Source organism: Dermacentor albipictus, chromosome 7 (assembly GCF_038994185.2).
Source record: "Dermacentor albipictus isolate Rhodes 1998 colony chromosome 7, USDA_Dalb.pri_finalv2, whole genome shotgun sequence".
Taxonomy (NCBI): Eukaryota; Metazoa; Arthropoda; class Arachnida; order Ixodida; family Ixodidae; genus Dermacentor; species Dermacentor albipictus.
The window spans coordinates 125,852,706-125,880,255 of NC_091827.1; the positions used below are offsets into that span (position 1 = coordinate 125,852,706).

Below are 27,550 nucleotides of genomic sequence, written 5' to 3' on the forward strand. Positions count from 1 at the left end.
TTATCCTCATCATTTGATTTCTTCGCAAAACACATTGCGGATATCCTAGTTTGTAAGTAATATGCTTTACTTTGTATCTTTGTTATCTTCAGTGGTTTATGCTGTTGCCTCTTGGTGCTATTATTTTAATTTATTCTCCCTTTTTGTGTTTAAATGTACAAGTTTTCACGTAGAAGATATTTGATTTGTAAATGTTCGCATTCACCTCCTGCTATAGCCCTGTGTAAGGGCTGGCAGTATCTGTAAATAAATAAATAAAAATAAATAAATAAATAAATAATAAATAAATAAATAAATAAATAAATAAATAAATAAACATTTTTTTTGTTTTTCCAGTTGGTTGGAGCTGTTATATATTCTTAGTTCCAAGCAATAAACTTCAGTTGCAAGCCAGCGCTCGTCCGTGCCGTTTCCCCCTGTTTGTCCCCGTCAAAACCGCGCTGTTCTGTTTGAAATATGGCCTACCAACTCGCCCAAACGTCCGTTTTAACTAAATTCTTCTAGCTCTTCGTGCTTACAGTGCAGGCAATTGAAAAATCTAAATTCTTAGGTTTCCCGTTCCAAAATCGTGGATGCCGTAGTGGAGGACACCTGGTGTAATTTTGTTCACCTAGGGTTCTTTAACAGGCAATCAAATCTAAGCACACGCACGTTCTCGCCCATCGTCCCGTGCAGCCGCCGTGGCCTCGAGCTCAGCAGCGCGACGTCATAGGCTCTCAGCTGCCAGAGCAGACCTGCCAATATTTTCGCATTTACCCACATCGGGCGTTGACCGTTTGCTTCGTTCTCGTGGCTGGCGCCATTGCAGCAGATGTTTTGCCCTGATTGCACACATTCATCCGCAGCAACATCGACGACCTACTATGCGGGGAAAAAAAGAAAACACGAAGGAAGAAAGAAAAAGTGTGACATCTGTAGCCCAATGCATTGCATCCGCTATAACGGTGTTAGCAGCTGCGAGAAAGCCCAGAAAATAATTTGCGAAAGCCACATGCTGCACAACAGGAAGGTTAGTAACGTTGGCAGCAGCGGAGCTACTTCGCCTCACTTTCGCGAACTTTCGAAATGGTGAGATCGTTTTTTGGCGTTTTTTTATATCGTTTGCATCAATAAGCTTGTAATAATATTTTTCGAATTGATTTAACTGGAAACATTTGACATGGTCTTGCCAGCATAATATTGCTACGTTTATTCTTCATGTTCACTGTAGAGCGCCGATGAATTGTGTAGGAGGGTCATAGGTATTGTTTTTAATGGTATTTCACAGAATACATAGAGTTCCTTCTTAGGTGAGCGTAATCACGGAGTTGTGCTCGTTGCGATCAAGTGATTTTGACAGCTTAAACTTGTCGCTCATCGATTCCAAGTGAATTGGATATAAGTGAACCATTCTCTTTTTGTCGCAATACTAAAGAACGCAGCACTGTTTCCTTTTGACAGAGCATAAAATATGATTGCTTTCTTTCGTGAAGATATTGCGTGGAAGCAACCTGAGAACTGTTTCAAATAGAGGACAATATGATGGTGCAAATCAAAGAAGCAGAAAGATGTCGCAGAAGCAACCATGTTAGAAGTACGAAACCCGTCATTTTGCCGTATGCACACATGTCGCAGGGACGGAATCCATCGCCTAAGAGGCAAGGTGTTCGAAAGATTTCTTTGGCACCACTTAAGCTAAGACGTTTGCTCAAGTAGGTAAGAAACTCGTGGTGTGAAACATGAGACGCTTCCGTTTGTTTATCCGTGTGCCTTCTTGTGTCCGTGTTTGGAAAGTGCACTCGCCACCAGTATGCAGTGAAGTTCGTAGAATGTGTATGTAGGTTAAACCGCACGATTCTTGTTCATACCGCATTGTATAAGTACACTAGACGAGACGTTGAAGAGTACTGAACACATCAGAGCTCGTCGCTCTGTAATCAGTAGGCGCATGATTGGCGAGCCATCCAATAACAGCACACCAGAAACGAAAACGAATGTGAGTGGCAGAAGGGATGGCACTAGGTTTTAAAGGGCGGAATGGGCTTTAAATGCATGGCATATAATATCACAGGAATCTTTGTAAAGCCGCAGGGATTATAACGGTTACATTTCCTTATTGGGGCCCTTTTAATAACGCTTATGCAGACGACGCCTGCACCTGGCGGTCAGTGTTGATGGCACAAATATGGCAAAAGTCATAGAACCGTACAGGACTGCTGATCTGTCAGTTGCGCCCGGACACGCAGGTGCAGCGCTCACTCAATGTTTGCTAGTTGATCAGTGTCTCTGTTGGCGTGCCTTCTTAGTATTGTGCACGTGATTTCAGCTTGTGCAAAGATGCTCGATCGTTGCGTGGTCGTCGGGTGCTCGATCACGTACTTAAACACGAGCAATGGTTCTGCAGTACGCAACGCCGCGCAGAGGAAGGCAGAACACACATTTCCTGCCCAGGCGTGCACCGTGGCGCCGCGGGCAAGGGAGACGCATGCTAGCCACAACGCACAAAGCTTGGAAACTTGACTAGACGAATCGGCACAGGCCACTTACCCGTGCAACACCTACTTGCCAAATGCTTTCTTGGGATGACTATGCCGTTCTGCTATTACCTAGTGTTTATGCACGGAGTAAAATTCCTAAATACTTGTATTCATCAAGCTTCTTTAATGCCATATTACTCAAGGTACAAGTGCATGGCTGAAATGCGCACTTCCTTGAAAAGGTAACGTGAACACATTTTTACACATTTAGTGACATTTCCTACGCATTGCACCATGTTCCAATAAGGTCTAAATCAGTCTGTAATAATGAAATGTCCTTTGCGTTATCTCTGACCCTATAAATGACACAGTCACCTGCAAACATTCTAAATGAATGAAAACAGTGTCATAGCGTGAACGCTATGACACTGTTTTCCAATTTGTAGGCCCTATGTTTTTAAATGAGAAGATCATTTGCAATGACATCAAAGGCTTCTTTCAAATCTATAAATATGTAGTCTAATATTTTGGTTTTGTCTATTGCCGAGGCCAGACCATGAAATAATTCTACGAACTGTGTAGAGCATGTAAAACCTTGTCGAAAACCATGTTGACTAGAGCTTAGAATATTGTGCATAACGAAATGCGACATGATTGAAGTACAAATTATGTGTTCCGGTAACTTGCATGTGATAATTGTTAAAGGTACCGGTCTGTACTCAACGGCACTTCTCGATCCGCCTTTGTGAATGGGTACAACCCGTGCCAGCTTCAAATCACACGGTAAACAAGACTCAGTTAAACACTTTGTAAGTAACCGAGAAAAGTAAAAACATAATATTCCAGCACAGTACTTAAGCATCGCTGCCGGAATATCATCAGGGCCACAAGCGATCGTCGGCTTCATCTCCTGAAGTAATTTACGCAAACCTTCTACACCAAACATAACCTCAGGCATTTGTTCAATGTCCATTTGGCAGATCACATTAAGAGTGCGAGAACGCTTTGGTCTAAACACTGACAAGAAAAAATTACTAAAAAGCTTCTCTTTGTCTTCATCAGCATCAATTATGGTTTCAGAGCTTTTAAGGGGGGGATAGAATAGTTTTCTTTACCGTTACACCTAACAAATCTCCAGAACACTCTGGAATCATTGAACAACCTCGCACCAAGGTTTTCGAAATAAGTATGCTTGACCTGCTCCGCAAGATACTGAAAGCTTTCTGTCAAACATTTCAGTTCTAACCAAGCAGTCTGGGATTTCGCTCCACGAACCTTGTGATAAGCTCTCCTGATTTTTTGTAATAGTGTGCGCAGCTGATGAGTAAACCAAGGCTTATCCTTTGACCGTTTAGATGAGATAACATGAGTAGGAACAAATGTATCGCGTAATTCAAACAGCTTGTCTTTAAACAGCTTCCATAACTCTTCAATGCTCAATTCATGAACTAACGCATCAAAGGTAGGAAAATATGACTCAAACGCCGAACTTATAGCCCCAAAATCAGCCCTCTTATACATGTAAATCTTTTTGGGTTCCTTCTTGGGCACGGACACATATTGAACGTTAATATCAGCAGTAAAAACACAATGGTCACTTAAGCCGGTAAGCACATTCACATTTGTTAAAATGTTCGGGACATTTCATAAGAGCAAATCAAGTACGTGACCTGTGCCGTCGCTCCATAATTCATCATGAATGTAATGTTGCAACGTAAAATCACAGACGAGATCCCAAAATACAGAATACACATAGCCAGTGACCGATGCCCCAGGGTCATCGCACAACCAGTCTATACCCGGAAGATCAAAATCTCCCCCTGGTATTACGATATCGCTTTCAGGCGTATCAAAGCAGACAGCTGAAGAACTGGTCATATGATGATCCGGGAGGACGGTAATATGATCCAATACCTAGACTTTTCCCATTCGATCGCCTCACTTTGCAAAACACAGACTCAAGTTCGGCTGTAGGACCTTCCAATGGTACACACAATAGTCTTGAGCTAACAAGAATAAATACCCCTCCCCCTCTTGCTCCTCGGTCGCGTCTGAAACAATGATAGCCATCTGGAAAAACTTAAGAATATAAGTCGCTCGGTTCCAACCATGACTCGGTGCCAATCACTATTGACGGCTCAACTGATCTAAGAAGGATATCGAAAAAATCGACTTTATTTCTTATGCTCCTGCAGTTTCTCACCAAAACGCTGAGCATTTTTTTAATGTTAGTCACTGGTGATGGTCCCATCTGCTTCACTTTGTTGCGAAAACAAAGACGGCACGAGTGCGGACTCACTGATGATAACTGGCGTTGGAAGGCCTTATGAATACACGAACTCGCCCAAACCTGGATTTTGATTTACTGCGAGCTCCTTCGTGTTAGCACGCTGAACGGAAGGTGAATGTTTATCTCCCGCCCTTGACGCAGGTGTCATCGCAAAGCGCCGCGAATTTTCTATTTGCGCGTGTGTTTTAAAACAGCCTGCATGCAGCTACCATAACGCAGTGCAAATGCAGAGTTTGCATGTGCTGGAAAGCCGGCGCACGCCTGGACGCTACGCTCCCCCCCCCCCCCCCCTCTGTCGCGCACAGCCAGAAACCGACCGTCTCACGTAGCCGACGGAATTCGCCGCCTTTACGACTTCGGTTACAAGTACTGTGCGGATGGCACACAGATGAAGGTCACCACACGTACTGCATGATCCGGGAAGCTTTTCACGCGTTTCAACCGTCTTTGTAGATTGCCGACACCTTTGGACAGCGCACAAATGCCGACGATCGCATCCCCGCTTACGTTCCACGAGGAGGCATGCTGGAACACAACACTACAGTTGTTTGACCGGAAACGAGCTCACTAGATCGGCGAAAGATCGGCGAGATCACTAGATCGCTTTGCGAAAAACATACTCGCCAAAAAGTATTTCCAACACGAGGAGATCCCAAGACTTCGGTTTCGTTCGCGTCGAAAGCACTCCTCGCACCAGCATCGGTTGCTTCTTCGAGAGGCCGGTTCTTCGCAATCGGCTCGTACATGTAGGGAGTAACGCCAAAACGCAGTCTCTCTAAATTTTTCATTACCGTCTCAGAAAAAACAGCACCAAACTACCTGGCACCGCGCTTCATGTGTAGCGGCAGCGGTCGGTTCGGACGAACACTAGAGTTGACGTCACGAGGCGCCCGACCAATCACAGGCGGAAACGAGATGCGCGAACTGGGCGTGTCACTGGGCTGCTGCACTTTTTGTCGAAATAAAATATATTTGCGCCTTCTTTCGCTCAATTTCGATACGATTTTCGAATTCTGAGGGTTGAAAACCATTATGTACAGATGTTCACTCATTTTTTCTGGAAAACCTTTCAGCTTCCCTTTAATGCCACATGCAAAAGAAACTCGAGCTTGGCAGCAGCGATGCAGAACTTGGCAGCAGCGAGGCAACCAGGAAGGACGCATCTCTATATCATATCTGCTTTCAATTGCACCCAGGGGCGCTATTCTGGACACGCATGGCGGCTGCACGGCCGCCATTATCCGCCATGTTTACTCTCTGATTGGCTGTCGAAAGGTCACGTGTTTTGAAATTTGTGCCGGGAAGCGGAAGTATTGCAAAATGCAATTTTGCGTTTTCATCAAGATGACGAAACGTGACGTGGAGCTGCAAATTTTATGGACTAATACATTTTTTTGGTCCTTCGCAGATATATTGCCATGTTAGCGCTTCAAAAAGAATGTGAGCGGTAGCGTGCAGAAGCCAGTGCAATGCATCTGCAATTGCGCGAATATGTGGTGGCGATCCAAGATATGCACCATGCCAGCTTGCTGATTGGCTGAAGGAATATCTCGTGAGGAGCATCACAGGAAGGGCTTTTTCGTAAACGTCATTTTGACGATGCGTGACGTTGGGCTGGGCCGCCATTGCTGAGATATTCCGCCATAATTTTTGCTGCGACGAGCCGCGCGAATTATGCTAATGAGCAGCCGACAGGAAACATGCGTATCGCCCCATTTTCCCCGTAGTTTGGCGCCACGAAAATATTTTGTTCATAACGCGTGCTCATAGTATTTGCATCGCTCTCGGGTGGTGTTGGCATTTGTGTTTGGGGCCATCATTTTTTAAAAGAACGCGTTTATACGAAATAATATTGGTTGAACATAGCAAACTTTTGGCAATGTTGTGCACTTTTCACTGCTGCATTTGTATTGTGATCGAGATTAATGCCTTTTCGCACAATCAGACGTTATGACAACGGCCTTTTTCTAATTTATAAAAAGAAATGTACGCAAGGCGGCGCCTTGAAGTTTCCTCCCGCGGTGCGAGAAACCAGCTAAATGAACAAGAGATGGCAGCGCCGGCGCTTGCGTCGCTCTAGTGGATATCTCTGGCGCGCGCAACGCTATCGGTGATATACGGCCGTTTCTCAGCCAGCCGAGTCGGGCTGAGTCACTTGCGTTTCACGAAATAGCGATAACGTGGCCTAGAACGTGCGCGCATCACCACTGGTAGGTCGCGTATGTTGTCTCAAGAAAGAAAACAAGCGCGTTGGCGCCAACATGCGATGACTCATTCCATTTTCCAAGGACACGCATCCTAGCTATTGAAGCAGACGACGGCTTGTACGCAGCAGACGACGGAGGCGAGAAGCGTTTTTGACGGAATGATCATACGCTTTGAGATAGCTGCTTTATTTTTACTGCGGAGGAAAACTGTTTTGCTTTACCGATAACGCTCCATTCAGTGCCTTCATTTCAGTTTCTTAGGCAAAACGTCAAGTTGGCGCCACGTTACGTAAGCAAAACCGGGCCACCAGCGCCATTTTGGTTGCGTTGCGCCTACGTCACGCATCGAAGAAAATGGCGGAATGTCCAGAATAGCGCCCCAGATTACCTCGTGGCAGCATCAGCTGCTGGATGAACGCTGCCCGATACCACATCGCGGAACTGCGGCATCGTACAAGAAAACCACGTGCCCTCAAGTCATCATCGTTGCAAAGGGGTGTGTCATTACGCAACCCAGCTACGCAGGCGCGGGTCTACCGGAGTGCTTTCATCCAGTTCGAGCAATTGGCAGCAGCCAGACAAACAAGAGAGATGCATCTTGAAATCGCATCTGCTTTCAAATTCTTTCAAAGTGATCCAAAAGAAACACTGCACTTGAAAATGAAAACGAAGCGTTAAGAAAGTCGATTGAGTCGTTGATGAACGATCGCACATGTACGAGATTGCAACATGATGAACATGAGCTAAGGATGTCTGCTTGTGGGCAGCATTCACGAAGGTGTAACACTGTGATTAAGGGAATGAATGAAAATGAAAAAGAAGATGTTAGGAATATTCTATGTCAAATTGGAACACTTGTCAATGCGCATGTGACCCGGAATAACATTGAAGTTGTGCATAGAATCAATGCCCAAGATGACCAAGCCTGCTGTTCTTATATAGTTAAGTTTATGAGACCTCCGAAACGCGACTGTCTTTTTCAGGAAGGTAAACAACACGTCTGTCAACATCTGACCATAGACGTTCATAAGGCTGATATGTGCTTATAAATGAGAATCTTTGTCCCCCTGTGAAGGGGATTCTTAGAAAGGCAACAGAGAAGAAGCGACCATGTAGGTGGAAGTTCGTGTCGACTAAAGATGGAAAAATGTTGCACGGAAAGATGAAAACTCTCGAGTGATTGCAGATTGCAGATCTCGTGATCTTGACAAGGCTGTGTAGTTATAAAACATATGATTATGGAACAACAAGACCAATAAAGAAAACGGCACAGCACAGACATAATATAAATAAAGTATAGGCCTCGTGCACCGCCTATAGAGGTGCCACTGATAGCCACCTAGCGGGCGCTTCCAACAATACGTGCGGGAGCAGTAGCAGACGACAACGCTTTGCAGCAAGGGTGACTGAAGTTCGCGGCTGCGATTTTTCCTTGGTTCGGGCGCCAGACTGCTTCTTCTGCGGTGACAGCTGTAGCTCTGTGGGAGCGGGTATGAACAAGATGTTACCGGTGTTTGGGGTAACATGGTCCACATACGCGCCAGATGCGTCCCGCAGACAAACACCATGAAGACCATTTACATGAAGTGGAGCTCATGTAAACTAGCCGACAAATTTTGTTGACTGATGCGATGTTTCGACCGTTTTTTTTCTTTAATTCTACCCTTGCCGTAATGCTGCTTCTGTACCTCAATGATAAGCACCCGTCGTTAGTGCAGACTGAGATAACAAATCCACATGGTGCGATGTCTGCATATGCCGTTGTGATTTTTCTGCCAATGAATACATGTGACGCCGCCGAATAAGTGTAGTGAAAGTCACCTGAAGTAGAATAATTGCGAATTTATTGATAGAAACGCGTACACTATAGTCAACGAAGCCACTCGTTCTAAGCATTGTTTCCCGCGTTGCCCTAAAAAAAGACAAGGGCAACCAAAAATATTTATTTCATGTGTATCGTCATTTGTATCATTCTTTAGCGACCCCTTGGCAAAATAAAGTCTTTATACCGCACGCTCGTGCAATTATTACGTAGGGTGTTCATGAAGCTGCAGCCGACAATCCTTCGGCACTAAAAATTTGGTACATGGGATCGTGCTCCTGGTTACCGGAGCATTCTTTACCATTAACGCTGAGTCAAGCTGACAGATACAGGAGGGGTCTTCAGCCATATTAGATCACCCCCCTCTGTTACTACGCTACTGCCCAAACCCCTGTCGAGTGAAGTAATTTTCACTTTTATTTCGAGCTTTCCCCCGTTCGACATGTAAACAAATTTCTTACCACGAAAGACGTCACTTAGCACAAGTGCAACATTCAAACGTACGCACAGTTTTTTATTTCGATAATTGTCACCACATCGCTATCTTGTCATGATCGAAGATAAGAAATTTGGCAGAAACGCTTTAGGCTGCTTACGTGTGGGAACGCGAAAGCTTTTCTGGAATGTTTTCGACAATAATCGAAGAGCTAGTGACGTGCGGGAAGCGGCAGGCACATTTTATACGCTCACGACGTGGCTGCGAGAGTCTATCGGAGTATACAGAGCGCAAATGAAATCCGAAAGGCAAGTGCCGCGGGTGAGGAAGCGTGCTAATTTTATACGCTCATGACGTGGCGCCACATCCTCCTCATTGGCGGCGCCGGCACGTGCCTAATGACACTAGCAACAGGCCACACCTTTAATCAGTCAGCTGGTTGCGACATGATTTGCGCGATGACGGACGCACTAGGCACACCTTCAGCCAACCAGGACAGTGCAGACGCCGTGGCGTTTGGGAAGCGTGCTCGTCTTGCACTACGCAGCCCCGAGCTCTATTCCCATATAGACGGTGATGTGAAAATTTTTCTTTTGAAGGCTATTGATTAAGGTTTTTGAGAGGAACCTCCCTTAGAAATTTGACGTCAATTTGAGCACTTTTGACGTATTTCTACGCCCAATCACGCTGCCATCCTGGACACCAACTTTTCGCGTAATGGGGCATTACTAGCCACAACTCGTTCAGAAAGGCTCCGGCAGGTATAGGACGCCTTTAAAAAACTCATTGTTATGATCCCGAATGTTGTCTGTCATTCAAGGCATAAGTTGTTAGTGTGGCAATGAGTAGAACAAATATTCATCATCAATTCAGATCTCGTGAAAAGCGCCTCAGTGGACAGGCACTGTAACACGTCACTTCAGTTCTTAGCCGGGAACAGATTGACAATATTAAGGGAGGGAAGGTGTCTCTGTGCATATTGTTACAGAAGGATGCAAGAAGAGAGAGGAAGGAGATTGGAGACGTTGGTTGCTGGTCAGTCATCTTAACTACTCTGACTCATCCTGTATACATATTGTAAATATAGCCTTTCTATATTTTCAACGTCCTCGCAACATATTGGTGTGAGGTGCGGGGTACCACGGCTGGAAACTGAGCTCCGCAGTGGGCATCGCCTCACCGGCCGCACCAAGAATGACGGTGAGCACGCGGGATCAAAGTCGTTGCCGCCTCCAACGTCACCGTCGCCAGCTACGTCGCTGTCACCTTCGGTTGTGGTTGTGCAGCCCAAGGATCCTGGAACTTTCTGCCGGACCGATGGCGCCGACGTCGAAGAGTGGGTCGCTATGTACGAACACGTGAGTGGAATCAACAGATGGGACCTTACGCTAATGCAAGCCAACCTGATGGTTTACCTAAGAGGCACGGCAAAGGTGTAGTACGAAAACCACGAAGAGCAGCTAACCAGCTGGGACCAATGCAAAGAGAAGTTGACAGAGTTGTTTGGCAAACCAGCCGGCTGTAAAATTGCCGCAAAGCAGGAACTGGCCTCCCATCACCAATCCCCCACGAAGTCCTATGTCTAGTACATCCAGGACGTGCTGGAAGTTTGTCGTAAAGCCGATCACGACATGACCGAAGCTGAGAAGGTCGGGCAAGTGCTCAAGGGCATTGCTGATGACGTTTTTAATCTGCTCGTGTGCAAAAGCTGCTCTACAGTTGATGCTATTTTTAAAAAGTGCCGACTGTTCGAGCAAGCCAAAAACCGACGGGTCTTGCAACCATTCACCGGGCTTTCCAATACTGCCGCAACGTCGACGTGTGAAAATCAAGCCGCACAGCAGCATGCATCGCCATCGGAGGACATGGTGTGAATCGTGCGACGTGAACTGGATGCGATGGCACCCGCAGCTTTCTGTTCGCGTGGCCCTGATTCTACCACTTTTCCCCTTCCTCTCGTACAAACCATCATTCGCCAGGAACTTGAAACCTTTGGGTTGCATTCTGTATGTGCTATCGCCAATCCCAGAGCTAACGACGACCCTTCTACTATTTTCGCTCCACCCCGATGCTTCTCTCCGCGTTATCGCAACCCGACTGAGTGGAGAACTGTGGATGACCAGCCGACATGTTTCACCTGTCTCCGTATTGGTCATGTCACGCGATACTGTGGCAACTCGTGGCCCTGAAGACCTCGCACGCCGACCAATCTCAGCCATTTCGATGAAATGCCCGAAATGTTTCGCCCACCTCAGGGTCTAACAGTGCTGACAACTCTGCTAGGAACACATGGTACAGTCACTCACTATCGCCGCGCGGACACCATTCACGTTCACCGCAAAGACGTCGTCCACCTTCCCGTTCGCCGCAACCACATCGCATTTCCTTCCCTGTGGCATTTGGCCGCACTCTTTCGGAAATATAAGAAATGCAGTCCTCGGACATGGTGCTGCATTGCCTACACCCGCTGCTAATTCTCTGTCTGTGCACAGAAGGAGAAGTGTAATAGACGTTAAAATAGACGGTGTACCTGTTCAAGCACTAGTCGACACTGGAGCCCACGTATCTGTGATGAACGCTAGCCTACGTTTAAAGAAGGTCCTCACCCCAGCAGCTGCCCGAGTGCTTCGTGTGGCCGACGGTGGCGTACTGGTTGTTTTATGCGAAGCATATTACGAGAGCTCACCCCAGCTCCTCAGGCGCGGCGGTGTCGCCATGAAATCACGTGACACCGTGACGTCACGACAGAGGAGAAGTGGCTTTGGCTCAACTCTTGCAAGACGGGCTGGGTGGGAATCGAACCAGGGTCTCCGGAGTGTGGGACGGAGACGCTACCACTGAGCCACGAGTACGATGCTTCAAAGCGGTACAAAAGCGCCTCTAGTGAATGCGGTGTTGCCTTAGAAACGAGCTGTTTCTAAGGCGTGCGTCTCTTGCTCAGGCGCACATTTCGTTGCCGCGCCGAACGCTGCTTTGCTCGACGCTCACCGCGTCCAATGCGGGGCGCGTAGTCGCTGCCCTGTAGCCCATTGTCTTACACCCCTTGGCGGGTCGACGGGAACGCTGTCGCGTTCCACTCTTGAAGGCGAATAAGTAATGCATGAGTTGTTTCTTCGTCTAGCCGAACCAAATATAGCCAAGCAACAGCAGTTCACCAGGCTAAACAGTGGTTCAACAACTAAAATAAAGGCTAGTATGCTTCGCATCCTGGGCTTAACCTTACCTAAGCCACAGCCATTTTTTGGAAAGTGTACTGCGCGTTTACTTATAGCCGGCCACGCTACTTCTGTTCTCTTGTGATCGACAACTGGCCTCACGATGTTTTTCTTGGATTTGACTTTTCATCCACTCATTCTGTTCTCATCAACTGCGTGACCTGCATTCTTCAGCTAGAACTGCCTCAAATCACCGATGCTTCGAACACCGCCCCACCGCACTTGTGCTCGCTTCACGATGTGCGTCTGTCACCCGAGGCAGTTACTTATGTCACTTTGACCGCCCAACCCACAGGTTTCTTACGGCGACTGTGTGCTTCGCCCTATCATCAACGTGCTTTTTAACCGGAACGTTGCTGTTCCGCATACGCTGGTTACGGTTACTAATGACGACGTCGCTCTACCGCTTCTGGATTTCAGCCTGCACCCTAAAGTGATTCTGGCCGGCATATCCTAGGCCAGCGTTTCTAGTGGTTCCGAATTTGACATTGAGAGGCTGAATGCCGAGATTGGTTTATTAACTCCAATTGGAGCTCATAGCTCTAGTTCCTTAACGGATGACTTCGAGAAAATGATTGCATCTGACCTCACCAGGCTACGGACACACGTCTTCTGCTGGAATCGTACAGGGACATCTTTGATTTCGGTTACGGGCCTTTAGGCCAAACATCTATTGTTCACCACCGTATAAACACTGAAGACACGAACCCTATTCGTCACAGTCCCTATCGTGTATTGCATACTAAACGTCGAGTTATCCAATGAGAAGTGGACAAAATGCTCCGCAAAGGGGTCATCGGGCCATCAGCCAGCCATTGGGCTTCGCCTGCGTCCTTGTGAAAAAGAAAGATGTTACGTGGCATTTTTGCATCGATTACCGCCACTTAAACAAGATCACGCTCAAAGACGTCTACCCACCACCACGCATCGATAACGCCTTGGAATGCTTTCACGGATCTAAATACTTCTGGTCCATCGATCTTCGATCGGCCTACTGGCATATATAAATTGATGAAACGGACCGCGAGAAAACGGCCTTCGTCACGCCTATGGCTTGTACCAATTTATTCACGCCCTTTGGCGTATACTGTGCTCCTGCGCCATTTGAACGTATGATGGACTCTCTTCTGCGAGGCTACAAATGGACCACCTGTCTTTGTTACCTTGACGACGTTATTGTTTTTTCTCCCACGTTCGGCAGCCACTTTACCCGACTCACTGCAATTCTTGCAGTCTTCCGAAGAGCCGGCCTTCAACTAAACTCCACGAAGTGTGAATTCGGGCGCCATCGGATTAGGGTGTTGGGACACCTCGTTGACGTGTCCGGTGTCCAACCAGATCCAGAAAAAGTTCGCGCAGAACGCAGTTTCCCTGTGCCACATTCTGCTTCTGACGTGTGCTGCTTCGTCGGCCTGTGTTCTTACTTTCACCATTTCGTCAAGAACTTCGCCGATTTGCTCGGCCTTCGACAGACCTTCTAAAGAAGAACACTCCATTCTCATAGGGTCCGGAACAGGCTCACGTGTTCGCCGCTCTCATCGGGTTTCTGACAACCCTTCCCATACTTGTGCACTTTCAGCCATCTGCACCGTACGAAGTCCACACTGACGCAAGCAGCTATGGCATCGGCGCTGTTCTCGCCCTACAACAGCAAGGTACTGAGTGCGTCATATCTTACGCCAGCCGCCTGCTGTCACCTGCCGGGAGTAATTACTTCATCACGGAGGGGGAGTGCTTCACTTTAGTTTGGGCTGTTTCCAAGTTCCGGCCATATTTGTACGACCGCACATTTTCGGTCCTCACAGAACACCACGCACTCTGCTGGCTGGTTCCCCTGGGGACCGTGTAGCGCGGCTTGGTCGGTGGGCTTTGCGGATCTAGGAATTTTCATTTTTGGTCAACTATAAGTCTTGACACCTGCACAAGGACGCCGACTGCCTCTCGCGTCACCCCTTGGATCCTTCCGATACTGTTGAGCATGATCCGGTGACCTGTGTGATGGCTTTGACTGAGATGACCGACATGTGCGCTGAACAACAACGCGACGCATCCTTACAGTCCATCATCGCCAGAGTGAAATCTGGCCGCACCGACGGCACGTGCCTCATGTTCATGCAGCATGATGGCATCCTCTACCGCCGCAATAAGGAGCCTGACGGCCTTGAGTTGCTCCTTGTCCTGCCTCGTCATCTGCAATCCGTCGTTCTCGAACAACTTCACGATGCAGCAACGGCGGGACACCTTGGAGTTTTGCGTTCATACGACCGCGTACGACGCCGGTTCTTTTGGCCGGGTCTCTACCGCTCTGTGCGTCGTTATGTCGCAACTTGCTAATTGTGTCAGTGCTGGAAGAAACCTCCCCTAGCGCCTGTCGGACGACTCCATCCAATTGAAGTTTTCTCTGAACCGTTCTTTTGCGGAGGCCTTGACCTGCTCCATCGACGATTAGGAGTAATAAGTGGATCACCGTTGCTACTGATTATGCGACACGCTACGCGATAACAAAGGCGCTGGCGACTGGTTGCGCAACAGAGGTCGTCGATTTTTTTCCTCCACGATGTCGCAGCGGTGCACCTCCAGGTCAACGGTGCGCCCAGACAGTTACTTGGAGACCGCGGCCGATCGTTCTAATTTCGAGCTGTGGACAACCTCCTCCGCTCTTCTGCCACCGAGCACAAGCTGTTCACCGCCTACGGCTTTACGGAACGTCTCAACCGAACAATCACAGAGATGCTGTCGATGTACGTCTCCAACGATCACCGTGACTGGGACGCCACGCTGACTTACGTTACGTTCGCGTATAACTCATCTCGACTTGACACCGCAGAATATTCACCCTGTTATCTTCTGGATGGTCGCGACCCCACACTGTCATTTGACACCATCCTCTCTTCTGTGCCTCATGCTCCAACTGAGTACGCTCGTGATATCTATCGCGCTCACACGGCACATTAAGTAGCCGGATGTCGTTTATTAGCCTCGCAGCATATACAAAAAGAGCGTTACGACCACTGCCATTGCGATGTTAAGTTCGCACCTGGTGCTTGGGTGCTCCTCTGGTAACCATGTCATCGGGTTGGCCTCTCCCAGAAGCTTTTCTCGCTGCACAGGGCCTTATGAAGTCCTACGCCATGTTACCTACGTAAATTACGAGGTTTCGCCGCTACCCTTTGATGCATCCTCAAGTCACACGCCTGCTGACGTTCTGCACGTTTCGCGACTGAAGCCGTACATCGCTCCCAGTTCCTCGCCTACCATGCGCGAAGACGGCGCTTCGCCACGCGGGGGTCCTGTTACAAAAGAATGAAAGATGAGAGAGGAAGAAGAAGATCGGAAACGCTGGCTGCGGCGTGTTGTTGGTGGTCAGCCATCTTAACTACTCTGACTCATCCTGCATATTTATCGTAAATATAGCCTTTCTATATTTTCAACATACCGTAACAATATGAACGATACTGAGTACCGCCAAGTCTCCTGCTCTGGCCCATTAACACTAAGGCCTAAATAACCTTGTGCATTCTAACATATGAAGCAAGGCGTCCTTCTCTTTCGTCGGTGCAGCACACAACCTTTCCAGCTTAAGGTCTTGCAGAAAGCTAAGGGTTTTTTATTTGCATTGCGCGTGGGTCCTCCAGGCATTTTTAGATGGAATTAACCTTCGCCTTTACATAAAAGGTGTATATGCCGGTTTCTCTCATTGGAGGGGTGGAGGTAGGCAAGACTGTGTTGATTGTCTCCAAGTGTATTATTGCACGGACCATATCGGAAGGCAGACTTGCATAGAGTATGAAAGTGGCAGGAAAAAGTACCATATTGCGGAGTTCCTAAGGACCATAATTTAGCCTGCACTCCCAAGAAACAGAAAGCAGAGCCTCCTCCTGGAAAAGTGGTCAACTTGGTTGACGCTTGCATCGATGAGACGCACCTGAGGACACTGGTATTATTGCCGAAGTTCAACTAAGAGTCCCCATTGAAGTCAGCTGAGCAGTTTAGCATGACACGTAAGGTGGCTGATAGGGTCGCCAAGTCAGAAAGTGCCTGGTATGTCGCTGAATGTCCGCAACTCATCAATTCATCCAAAAGTAGGGGAGCTTCGAAGGCTGATACGCTCCGCGTGGTAGAATATTTTATCTTGAATGGCCTAAGACCTTTGGTGGCTGATAAGCATGATGGGCGATAAGAATGATAACATTGCGGTCGGGTCAGACGGTTAATTTAGAAAAAAAAAAGCTTGTACAAGCCTTGTAAAATAGTATTCTCAAAACGTTTGCCGCGTTTGGGGATTATCTTGTGCCACGACAATAATCGTCCTATATCTTGATCTAATTTACTGTCATCAGCGCTGCGAGCCCTATACTCCCAGGTCACGAACGGCATGCGTGTGATCAGCGCGACACATCGTTCTCGCAATGACAGTAGAGGGGGCAAAGTTTTCAAGAAAGGAAACACAAGCAAGGTGGATGACGTATGTTGTTGTCGGATAAGATAAGCCCCAAAGCGCACAAACTTCTTTTGAGAGTGAGCCTAAATGAAGAAAAGAACACCCTGCCGATGTGAAGAAAGAGGTCGTTAGCTTCTTGCAAAACCTTCAGCTCATGAAACTGTGTGCTGCAGTGAACAAAGCGAAGAACGCCTTGCTTCGGGTGTTGTTTACCTTCAAGGCGCAGAAGGTTGGTGCGCACTTTTGCCTAATTGTATCAGAATAGGGGATTTGTCAATATGCGATCTCTGGATATCTGCAGGGGCAGCTTTTGTCTTTTAAGGTTTTGGGTCCTTGTCCTGTTATGATGTGAGGTGACGTGTTGCAGTCCCTGTATACGGAGCTGTGTCTTCGTTTGCCTGGGTTCTGTGTTGAGGAAATGGTTGTTCTATTCATTGCCACAGTTGACATATTTATGATTAGTGTAGACCTTGAGCTCGAGTCTCTTTTAACTCGTGGTGTAGTAGGAACGTTCAAGATTGTTGATTATCATGTTCTTGTGAATGCCAAAATATTTGTGGCCACTCGGTTAGATTTTCTAGAAAAACTCAAGCAAAAAAAAGTTAGCACTGAACTTTTCCGGACATCTGGACATTGCCCTATGCGCGAAGGCCCTTGCAGTGAATATATCAATCAGGCCTGGTGACGCTGTAGTTATACCAACAAGGAGAACAATCTAACGGCTCATCATCATCATCAGTATCATCATCATCGTCATCATCATCACCAGCCTGGCTACGCCCACTGCAGAGCAAAGGCCTCTCCCATACTTCTCCAACTACACCGGTCATGTGCTAATTGTGGCCATGTCCTTGCAAACTTCTTAATCTCATCCGTCTACCTAACTTTCTGCCGCCCCCTGCTACGCTTCCCTTCTCTTGGAATCCAGTCCGTCATGAATGGAGTCCTGCTAAATGAGGGTGGATCTTCTTCGCTTAACAAAATTAACAATAACAACTGCAAAATTTAGGCGGGATCCTTAAACGCAGAATGCAAATTAGCCTGCTCAAACCATCCGCATTGCTATGCAACTTTCCCTTGTTATATCTAACGGAGAATCTATACTCTTGGACAGTGAGGCTGAATCGAAGCAAGCGACCATTTTTCTTGTGACATTTGGTTGAGCCACGTTGGAGGACAGTGGTCAGTTTCGAAGATGAACCTCGCCCCGTACAAGTAACACGACAACTTCTGGGCAGCCCAAACAAAACAAGCAGATTCCTTTCTAGAAGCGCTGTAGGCTTCCTCTCTTACAGTTAGTTTATGGCTGGCATAGAGGATAGGGTGTTCCTCTTAATTGCCGCCGACCTGACTAAGTACCACGCCCATACCCCTGTCGCTTGCGTCGCACTGAACTATGAACTCCTTTGTGTAGTCTGGCGTGCGAAGCACAGGACGAAAAACCAATAGCGTTTTCAAACCTTGGAAAGCGTTCTCTTTCACCTTAGCCCAGGGCACGTTACTCGGTGCTCCCTTTCGGAGGGCGTCTATTATAGGACTTGCTATTTGCGAGTAATTCAGAATGTACCCTCGATAGTACCCCACAAGTCTCAAAAATGAACGAATGTCTGTTTTCGTGCGCGGCTGTGAAAAATTTCCAATCATAGCTATTTTCAGCTCGGCGGGCCGTCTCGTAACCTGACCGACAAAATGGCCCAGATAAATAATCTGCGAGCAGCCAAACCTTCACTTTTCGGCCTTCATCATTGAGCCGGCTTTTCTCAACCGTGAGAACTCCCGCTTGAGGTGCGATATGTGCTGTTGCTAGGTCGCCGAAAAAATTGGCACATCATCAAGATATGCAAGGCGAACTCCTGCAAGTCTTTTCGGACAATATCCATTAACTTAGAGAAGCTAAACGGCATGTTCTTCAGCCCGAAGCCGAGGGTGAGAGAGCGAGAAATGCCTAAAGGTGAGATAAATGTGGCATAGTGGCTGGCACTTTCTGAAAGGGGAACTTGCCAGTATTCCCGCACGACATTTGTAGTTGAAATGTATTTAGCAGGGCTAACTCTTTTAATTCGTTTCTCAATGATGGGTATTAGGTACAGCTGATCCCTAGTGATGGCATTTACCTTCCTGTAGTCAACGCACGGACGAGGATCCCTATGAGGCGTTTCTACAAGTATTAGCGGTGGCGTGTAGTCACTCTCAGCGGGTTCAATAACTCCCAACTCTAGCATGCGCTGTATCTCTGCCTCCATAATCTCTCTCTATCGTGGAGACACCCTGTAAGGCTTTGATTTTACGGGTTCGGCTGATGTCAGCTCAATTTCATGCGTTATCAGTTCGGTGCTGCCTGGCCGATCACTGAATCTGTCGAGATATTCCCCTAACACCCCTTTTAGCTCATCTAGCTGCTCGGGTCTTAGAGCATGCGAGCTTACCGAGAGTTCTACTACTTTTTCTAGGCCGATTTCAGAGTTGGAGGTCGCCCTATACTCCTTAAACTTGGTACTACTGCCATCTGGCTCTTTGAGGGTATAGTTAACTACTCCGCTCCGCTCTACATACGGCTTCATCAAATTACAGTGATATATCCTCCCTTCCTTCCTGTGACCGGGCATTTTCAGACCATAGTTAGTATCTGAAAGTTTGTGCAACACTTTAACGGGCCCGTCCCAGTGAACTTCAAGCTTGTTCTTTTTTGAAGATTTGAGGATCGTTACCTGGTCTCCGGCGTTAAACGTACGAAGCCTCGCATTCTTGTCGTAATAGAACTTGGCTTTCTTTTGAGCTACTCTCATGTTCTTTTCGACTAGTTCTTGGGTTGCACTTAGCCGTTCTAGCAGATTTAGCACGTATTCTACCACTGTTGGACTCTCATTTTTCGTCCCACATCTCTCTTAACATTCTCAGTGGAAAACGGAGTGTCCTCCTATACACTAGTTCTGCTGGCGAAAACCCTGTAGCTTCATGAGAAACCATTCGCAAAGCAAACAAAGTGGCCGGAAGACAATTCTCCCAGTCCTCCTGGTGCTCTTAACAGAGCGCACGCAACACTCGCTTAAGCATGGAATGCCACATCCCTACACTATTTGACTGAGGCTGATAGACGGAACTGTGTATCAACTTTACCCCGCACTTTTGTAAGAATGTGGAAGTCAGCGAGCTGGTGAATACTGGCCCTTGATCCGCCTGAACTTGGGTTGAAAAGATTGCTCATGGAATACTACTGGCCTGGCTGCTTCAAAGACGTAAAAAACTTTGTAAGATCATACGACGCCTGTCTGCTTCCCTCTGAAAGAGCTCAGCTCCACCGAAGTAGTAGACGCGCTTTTGACAATATTCGCATGAGTTGGGTTTCCAGCCGAAATTCAGGCGGATCAAGGGTTAGTATGCACCAGCTCGCTTACTTCCAGATTCTCCCACTTTAAGCCCTTTGTCATGCAGTAACTGATCCGACAGTTTCGAGAAAATGTAAAGGTACTGCAGCAACAAAATTTTGGATACTGCAGCCTCGGTCACGAGCTCCCTGAATGGTCCACTGATTTTGAATTTAGCCATGGGAAGACGCACGCTGTGTTCTACAACCTGTTATATTTATGCTACTTCTCAAGTGAAGTTATCTACCGTCACGTAAGACGGATGGACAATGTCCATAGTGGCGGCACTGTCTCGCAGCACCCGGCATGGTTTCGCATTAACTTGCAGGTCGGGAAGACATGGGCTTAAACGCTTCATATTCTCGCCTTTTTCATCCACGTAGGAAAAAAACTACGTTAGGCTTCCTATCGGTTACAGCGATATATTCTAGTTTGTGGTACTTATAGCAGCGGATCGGTCTAAATAATTCGAATTTTCTTTTGTGCTCTTTTTGTATGGTTTCCCTGCTTTACTTCTCCTCACTGTTTTCTGAGGACTTTTCTTCCACCTCCAAAGGCTCCGGTCGCCTAGCCTGCGAACCCTTTTTGAACGGGAATGGTTACGGCGGTCCATTTCGACCGTCCCAATTTCCGTCCTCAGCGTTCAGCTTTCTATGCGTTGCGTACTCTTCAGCTAATTCAGCCACCGGTTCCAAAGTGATGCGGACGTTCTTTCTTCTTCGTTTCGTTCGTCTTTCTTCTTGGCTTGATGACGACCAATTCTGACTTCTGTGGCGAGCAGGAGACCAAGCGAACGTCCGCATCACCATCGATGGGATGACCTTAACGCCAACCACACAAGCACGTATCCTGGGTGTCATTTTCCAGAACAATGGCAAGGCAGGGGCGTCGATCGACAAAATCAAGGTTTCAACGGAACAAATTTTGAACATTATCCGAAGAGTCACAAGCAGGCAAAGGGGATTGAAAGGGGACTTACGCTCGTCCAAGCCTTCGTGACGTCGCGCATCGTTTACGCGGTGCCATACCTCGAGTTACTGAAAAAAGACAGGGACCAGTTGAACGCCATTGAACGCAAGGCAACCAAGATGGCGCTGGGCATTCAGAAGCATTCTTCGACCGACAAGCTTCTCGGCATGGCCAAGCACAGCGTCGTCGAAGAGTTAATAGAAGCTCATCTGTCTAATCAAAGAGTTCGACTCAGTCAAACGTCGGCGAAACATCGCGTTCTTGTCAAGTTGGGCTGGCAAGAGGCAGACCGGAAGGAAACGGCGCCGTTACCCAGGTTGTGGGCGCATAAAATCGACAGTAAGCCACTGCCTCGAAACGTGAGGTCGCATCGTAACGACGGCCGCAGTGCGGCTCGTATAGCGGCCTTGACGGAGACATTGAGTCAAATAGTAGAAGAGGAAGAGGGGGGTGACTCTCTTCACAGACGCTTCGTTAGCCAAGTTTTCATCGAAAGCCACAATAGCAGTTATGATGCGGGATGTGCTCGCAACCTGGGCCTCCATCAAGACGTCTTTTCCGGAGGTGGCAGAAGAGGCCACAATAGCGCTAGCACTCGTGCAGCCGAAGGTGGGAAGAATTGTCACTGACTCGCAAAAGGCGTATAAAAGCTACAGAAAGGGGTGGGTGTCTCTTGCGGCACTAGATATCCTCAAGAGTAAACGCGACGTACTTCAAAGGAAAGTTGAGTTGATATGGACACTGGCTCACTCTGGGCTGGAGGGCAACGAACTTGCCCGCCAGTTCACCCGAGAGATGGAACACCGAGTAGAGGAAGACGAGCCACAGTCCATAATTAGTCATAGAGACATTACGAATCATTTCAAGACGGAGAGGCGCCGTTACCCCGACCCTCACAAATCGCTTAGCAGAGCACAGCAAGCGATCTACAGGCAGATGGATCCTTTCCGGACCCTTACCTTCAAAACAAGATGTTCCCGGAAAGGTACGAGAATGAATGTAATTTCTGCAAGACTCAGTTGGCACGCTCCAACACGTCATTGGAGTATGCGATTTCGTCAAGGCAGGCCCCCACCTTTTACCGGCCTCACTACCCTACCCCATCCCTCATCCACCCTTACGGAGCGATGGGAGACTTTGCTAACCAGCCCCGCACTGGAAGACCAGCTCGTCCTGATCTCCAGGGGCCACGCGGCTAGGGAAGCATATGGGTCTCGTGAAGAGGAAACTACTTCCGTCGACAGTGTCTAAGATGATGTCGAGCTCGGCTCAATAAAGTTGTTTCTCTCTTTCTTCCCACAGTATTTACATTTCCTCCGTCTTGCACCCACATCTTCACATATTGTGTGATGCTTTCGTAAAACTGCTCTAGACACATACATTCAATAATAATGTCTCTGCTCACGTATGCATTCGCGCTTTTCCGCCACTCACCTAGGTTTGCCTTTAAGCCATATGCAAACTCCGGATACCCCTCGCTATCCTTCTTGCCCCTGGTTCTAACCCTTTGCCGAAAAACGTCGGCCGAAAGGTGGTACTTTTTCAAAAGACTAGCCTTCACCTTCGTATAATCTTATGCATCTTGCGCACTGTGTCTGGCGATTACTTCCACAGCCTCACAAGGCAACATAGACAGCAACCACAGTGGCCATGTACTCGGACCGAAGTTCATCTTCTCGCAAGTCCTTTCAAAATTTCCGAGGAACAATCCTATGTCGTTCCCGACCTCAAATGACTTTAACAGACTGTCGATGCTGTATGATTTGCCACACTTGAGCGTCCCAGAGCCCCTTCACTTCCTTGAGACAACTCCAAACGTTTGCTGTCAAGTTGCATTTTTCTTAACTCGGGATCTTTCTCGCATTCCTCTATGTCTCTGTCCCGTATTTGCCTTTCCCGTCTCTCTCTTTTCCTAGTAAGTTCCAACCCGATTTCAATGTCCTCCTCACTGGCCGGTTCCGAAATCAGCTGCAATAATTCCGATTTTAGCACTTCCTTGCTTACTTTTAGGCCCAGCTTCTCAGCAACAATCAACAATTCGTCTCTCAGTAGTGTCCTTAACTCCATCATTGCTGCTTTACTGCCTTGGCCCTGCTCGCTAAACCTAAGTAGCAAAACACAACCTAGTTAACGATCAACAAACCAGCTTCGCTACTGTTCTACACCGAACAACCACAAAATGAAGCCTAGAGAGTCAAAGCTAAAACCAAGCACTCACCGCAGGCACAGCACTATGTGAAACCATGCACCACGAACATAAAACCACGAGCACTACGGGCATGAAATAGTTCTTTGACGTAATAGTTCAGTTTGACGTAATTGTTTTGACGTAATAGTGCGCAGAACTATTACGTCAAACTCTTACCTTTGCTTCGAATTGTTGACAAATCCGACTTGGCCCTACCATGTGCTAGCCGCCTGGTTAGCTCAGATGGTAGAGTGGCTACCCGGCAAGGTGGTGGTCCGAGGTTCGAGTCCCGGACCAGGACGAATTCTTATTCGATTGCGAGGCTTTTCTTTCGAGGAACCCGTATGGGTTTCCTTTCTAGCAATTGCTACGAAAGGGTGGATGTCTGATTTTCCCTTTATTAAATGAAATAGACGGTAGCTAGCCCATGCCGTCCTCCAACTCATCAACGCTGAGGACTTTGTGGGAGGGAGAGACTTGTTCTCACCGAGAACGAGGAATATGGGATGTATTTACATGAGAACGTCACTGTTCATCAGTCTAGCATGACTGAAAGAGAATGCACCCCGAACAGCCGACGACGGCTGCTAAAATACAGTCTGTCCTCCCTAGATCACTAGGTGAGGGAAAACAGCCGTTCAACCCTCGACCGATGGGACGTCCAAAGTCATCGTCGCCGACCCGCCTTGGAGGGGGAGGGTTTACACAGTCAATTCCGCACAGGTTTCCCTGACCACGCCGACGTGAGAGGGTTCTCTCAGACAAGGGTCCTGCCCCGAGCAGGCGCCTGTTCTTCCCAGTGTTGAATCCGCAGGCAGTGGCCGCCGCGTCGGCCAATTGACTGATGACTTCTAATATTCGTGAGGCGGTGCCACAAAACGTCCTTTTCCAGAAGTTCCCTCGGCCCAATCGAACCGTGAAGCTGACGGCGACTCCACAAAACATACTTGGTCCGCCGTCTGCGTCGAGACATCCCGGCGCCGCTAGGTTGGGGACGCGGCGAATTGGGGTCCTTACAAAGTGAGTCATCGCAGGAGACATGGTGGTGCCAATGGGCTGTTGACTCGGCGCATTGTTGTTTTCACAAAGTGAGTCATCGCAGTGGGCCGAGCAGGTTTCGGCGGTCGCTTCTTCTCTAGTTCGTCCGCCCCCGCAGGCCGTTCGTAACAGCGCCCAATGCGAGGCGTCCCATTCACCTTTGGTTCCCATCGATTCCGGATTGTGCCCCTGATTTAAAGCAAAGAACCGAATTTCCAAAGTATCTCCTGAAACCATTACACCTTTCCACATACCCTAGAGCACTACGTACCTATTCTATCCCCATAGCGCTCTGTGCATCATTATGGCTGCATTTCCCTTCCCCTTCACTGTTATCGTTTTTTAATGTGTTTCTATATACTTATTGGATTCGTTTATTCATATACCAAAATATTTATATTCTCTCACGCGAGGTATTTGTTGGCCCTGTATTGCCACTCTCTGTTCACTGCTTTCATTGAACGCCATAACCCCTGATTTTCTAACAACAAATTTCAAACCTAAACTGCTGCCTTCCTTCCCACAGATATTAGCCAGACGTTGCAAATCACTTTGCGTGTTAGCTAGCTACACAATGTCGTCCGCATAAAATAAACCTGGGAGCTGCCGCTCTATTTCCGTAGCCGCCAGTTTGTATGAGAGATTAAAACCGATATTACTTCCTTCTAGCACCCTCTACATCCTCACCATGTACATCATAAACAGCAGCGGGGATAAAGGGCACCCCTGGATCAGTCCCTTGTTGATATGAACTTTCTCCTCGCTCCTCATCTTTTCCCATGCAACACAAAGGGTATTTTCTAGGTAACTCACTTTCAAAAGCTGTAGACAATCATCTCCTAAGCCTTCCCCTTCCAGAATACCCCATAAAATGTTGCGGTCTACATTGACATAGGCTCCTGTTATGTCCAAAACTGCCACATGTAACGGTCTGCTTTCTGCTTTGGCTATTTGAGTACACTGAGTAAGAACAAATAATTTATCATGAAAACGTCTACCTATTCTGAAGCCATTCTGAAGTTCTGCTAAAATGCCATTATTCTCTGCCCTTGCTTGCAGCTTTAATTTGATTGCCTGCATTGCTAGCCCGTTTATTCCCGATGTAATCGTCAACGGTCTATACGAGTAAATTCTGTCTTTCTCCCCCTTATCTTTATATATTAAATTAATTCGACTTTGTCGCCAATTGTCTGGTATTCGTGTATCTTTTAAATTTTTTCCACTGTTTTCAACAGTGCTTCCTTACTTCTTGGTCTTAGTTCATTAATCAGCCTAGCGGGAACCTCGTCTAGCCCTGTGGCTGTGCGCTTAGGAAATTTTTTTCCGCTTTTTTCCAGTTGAAATTTCTCAGCACCAGCTCCTTTTCCACCTGGATGACTTTCATGCTCTTTTTTCTTCAAATCCATCCCCGTCGTTGCCTTGGAAAGATTCGGCCGTTATTTTTCGGATGTAATTTATTGACGATTCCCTTTTTAGTTTGTTTCAATCTTCGTCTAGGATATGTTGTATTGTTGACTTCCGGCCTAATAACTTTATGTGGTTCCAAAATATTCTAAATGCCGCCTTCTTTTTCTCACTTATTTCTGACAACCAACGTTCACTTTCACCTTTTAATTTTGCTTGCAACAGTATTTGAACCATGTACTTTTTATCCTGGTATATTTTCCATTTACTGGCTACTTCAACCTGCTGCAACTGTGTCTTCATTGCCTGCGTGTGCTCTCGGGATGCTTTCTGTCGTTCGGCGATCGCTTCTCGAACCAACTGTTCTACCAGCTTTACGTTTTCTCTTTTCCTTTCCAACGAACATGTTGTTTCTCTTTCCATATTTCTGTCGCTATTACACGTAGAAGTTCACTATATTTCCACTCTTAACTTGGCCATTTGTCAAGTTTATCCTCGACCCTACTGACCAGATTTGTTATTTGTTCTGCCTTCAAATTTGGACAGGCCATTTTGCTCTCCTTGATCTCTTTCCCAACTACATATCGCATTTTCAAAATTATGCGCTTAAGGTCACTCCCCATGCAGCTATACCCTCCCTCATCAATGACCATTTCTCTCAACTTATCATGAATTCCTTCTCTCATCAGACAGTAATCAATGGTTGACTGCCGGTATCCCACTTCCCACGTGATCTGCCTGTCACACGTAGGTCGTGTATTCACGATAACGAGGTTAAGTTGCTCACAAAGGTTTAGCATTGGTTTCCCGTCGTTGTGGGTATAGCCATCTAAATCCTTTATGTGGGCATTCATGTCCCCTAATAGGATGATTTCAGCATCATTCTCGAAACCCTTAATATCAGCACTTAGACATTCCGCTAACCCTTTATTTTTCTCTGTGCGAATATTTCCTGTCCACAAATACATAACGCCCAAGCAAGTTTTTTCCCACTCATTGTAGCTGATGACGAAATATGCTGTTGATATTTTCAATTTACTCTTTTCCATTTGGCTCCCTGATGGATGAGCATTCTGACTCTCCCTCCCTTTCTTTCTGACTTAGCTGCACCCTTCCCAAACATAATTCTCAATCACTGGCGGCTCTTCCGAATCTCTGAGATGCGTTTCTGTAACAGCATGCACCCCTATTTGTTCTCTATTTACCTGCTTTTCAATCTCTGCCCACTTTTCCTTGCTTCTGCCGCCCTGCATATTTGTGTAGCCCATTGCATGGCGAGTTCTCTTTCTTGCTTTCCTCCTTTTTCTGTTATTGACGGCGATGTTATTATGAGGTTCTCTTAGGGGACCTTCTAGATTACTACCTACTCTGGCCTGCTGAGTGCCCGTGGGCCCGCTAAAGAAGCAACAACGCGAGCAGGAAGTAGCCAGCCCATTTTTCGTGCAAGCCTGTAATTGAAGTGGTTCCCATCTCGTTGAAAACCACCACAGCTTCTCACTTCACTGTTTACTTCGACTACCTTGAAGCCTTTCTCTCGGCTCATTTTCGGTATCACCTCATTAGCAGCCACTACGACTCTTCGTACTTGAATGTCACGTACAGGCACCTGCAGCACCATGCACACCACGATCTACACCTGAGGGGATAGCTCGTGCAAGTTGTCCACCCCCTTCGCCAAGTGTTGGGCTAGTCCTGTCCCTTTCCTGTTTAGGACGTCAT

General features: G+C 47.3%; 1 protein-coding gene across 1 annotated transcript in view; it reads left to right on the forward strand.

Annotated features, from left to right (window-relative positions):
• The first annotated feature begins 961 nt into the window (after positions 1-961).
• The window catches only part of LOC135907117 (cytochrome P450 2B5-like), a 236,301-nt gene continuing 209,712 nt past the window's right edge, over positions 962-27,550 (forward strand). The window contains exon 1 of the mRNA XM_070522102.1: positions 962-1,068. Within this exon, the coding sequence (XP_070378203.1) occupies positions 1,066-1,068 (3 nt within the window). The 5' untranslated portion in view covers positions 962-1,065. The remainder of the gene's footprint in view (positions 1,069-27,550) is intronic.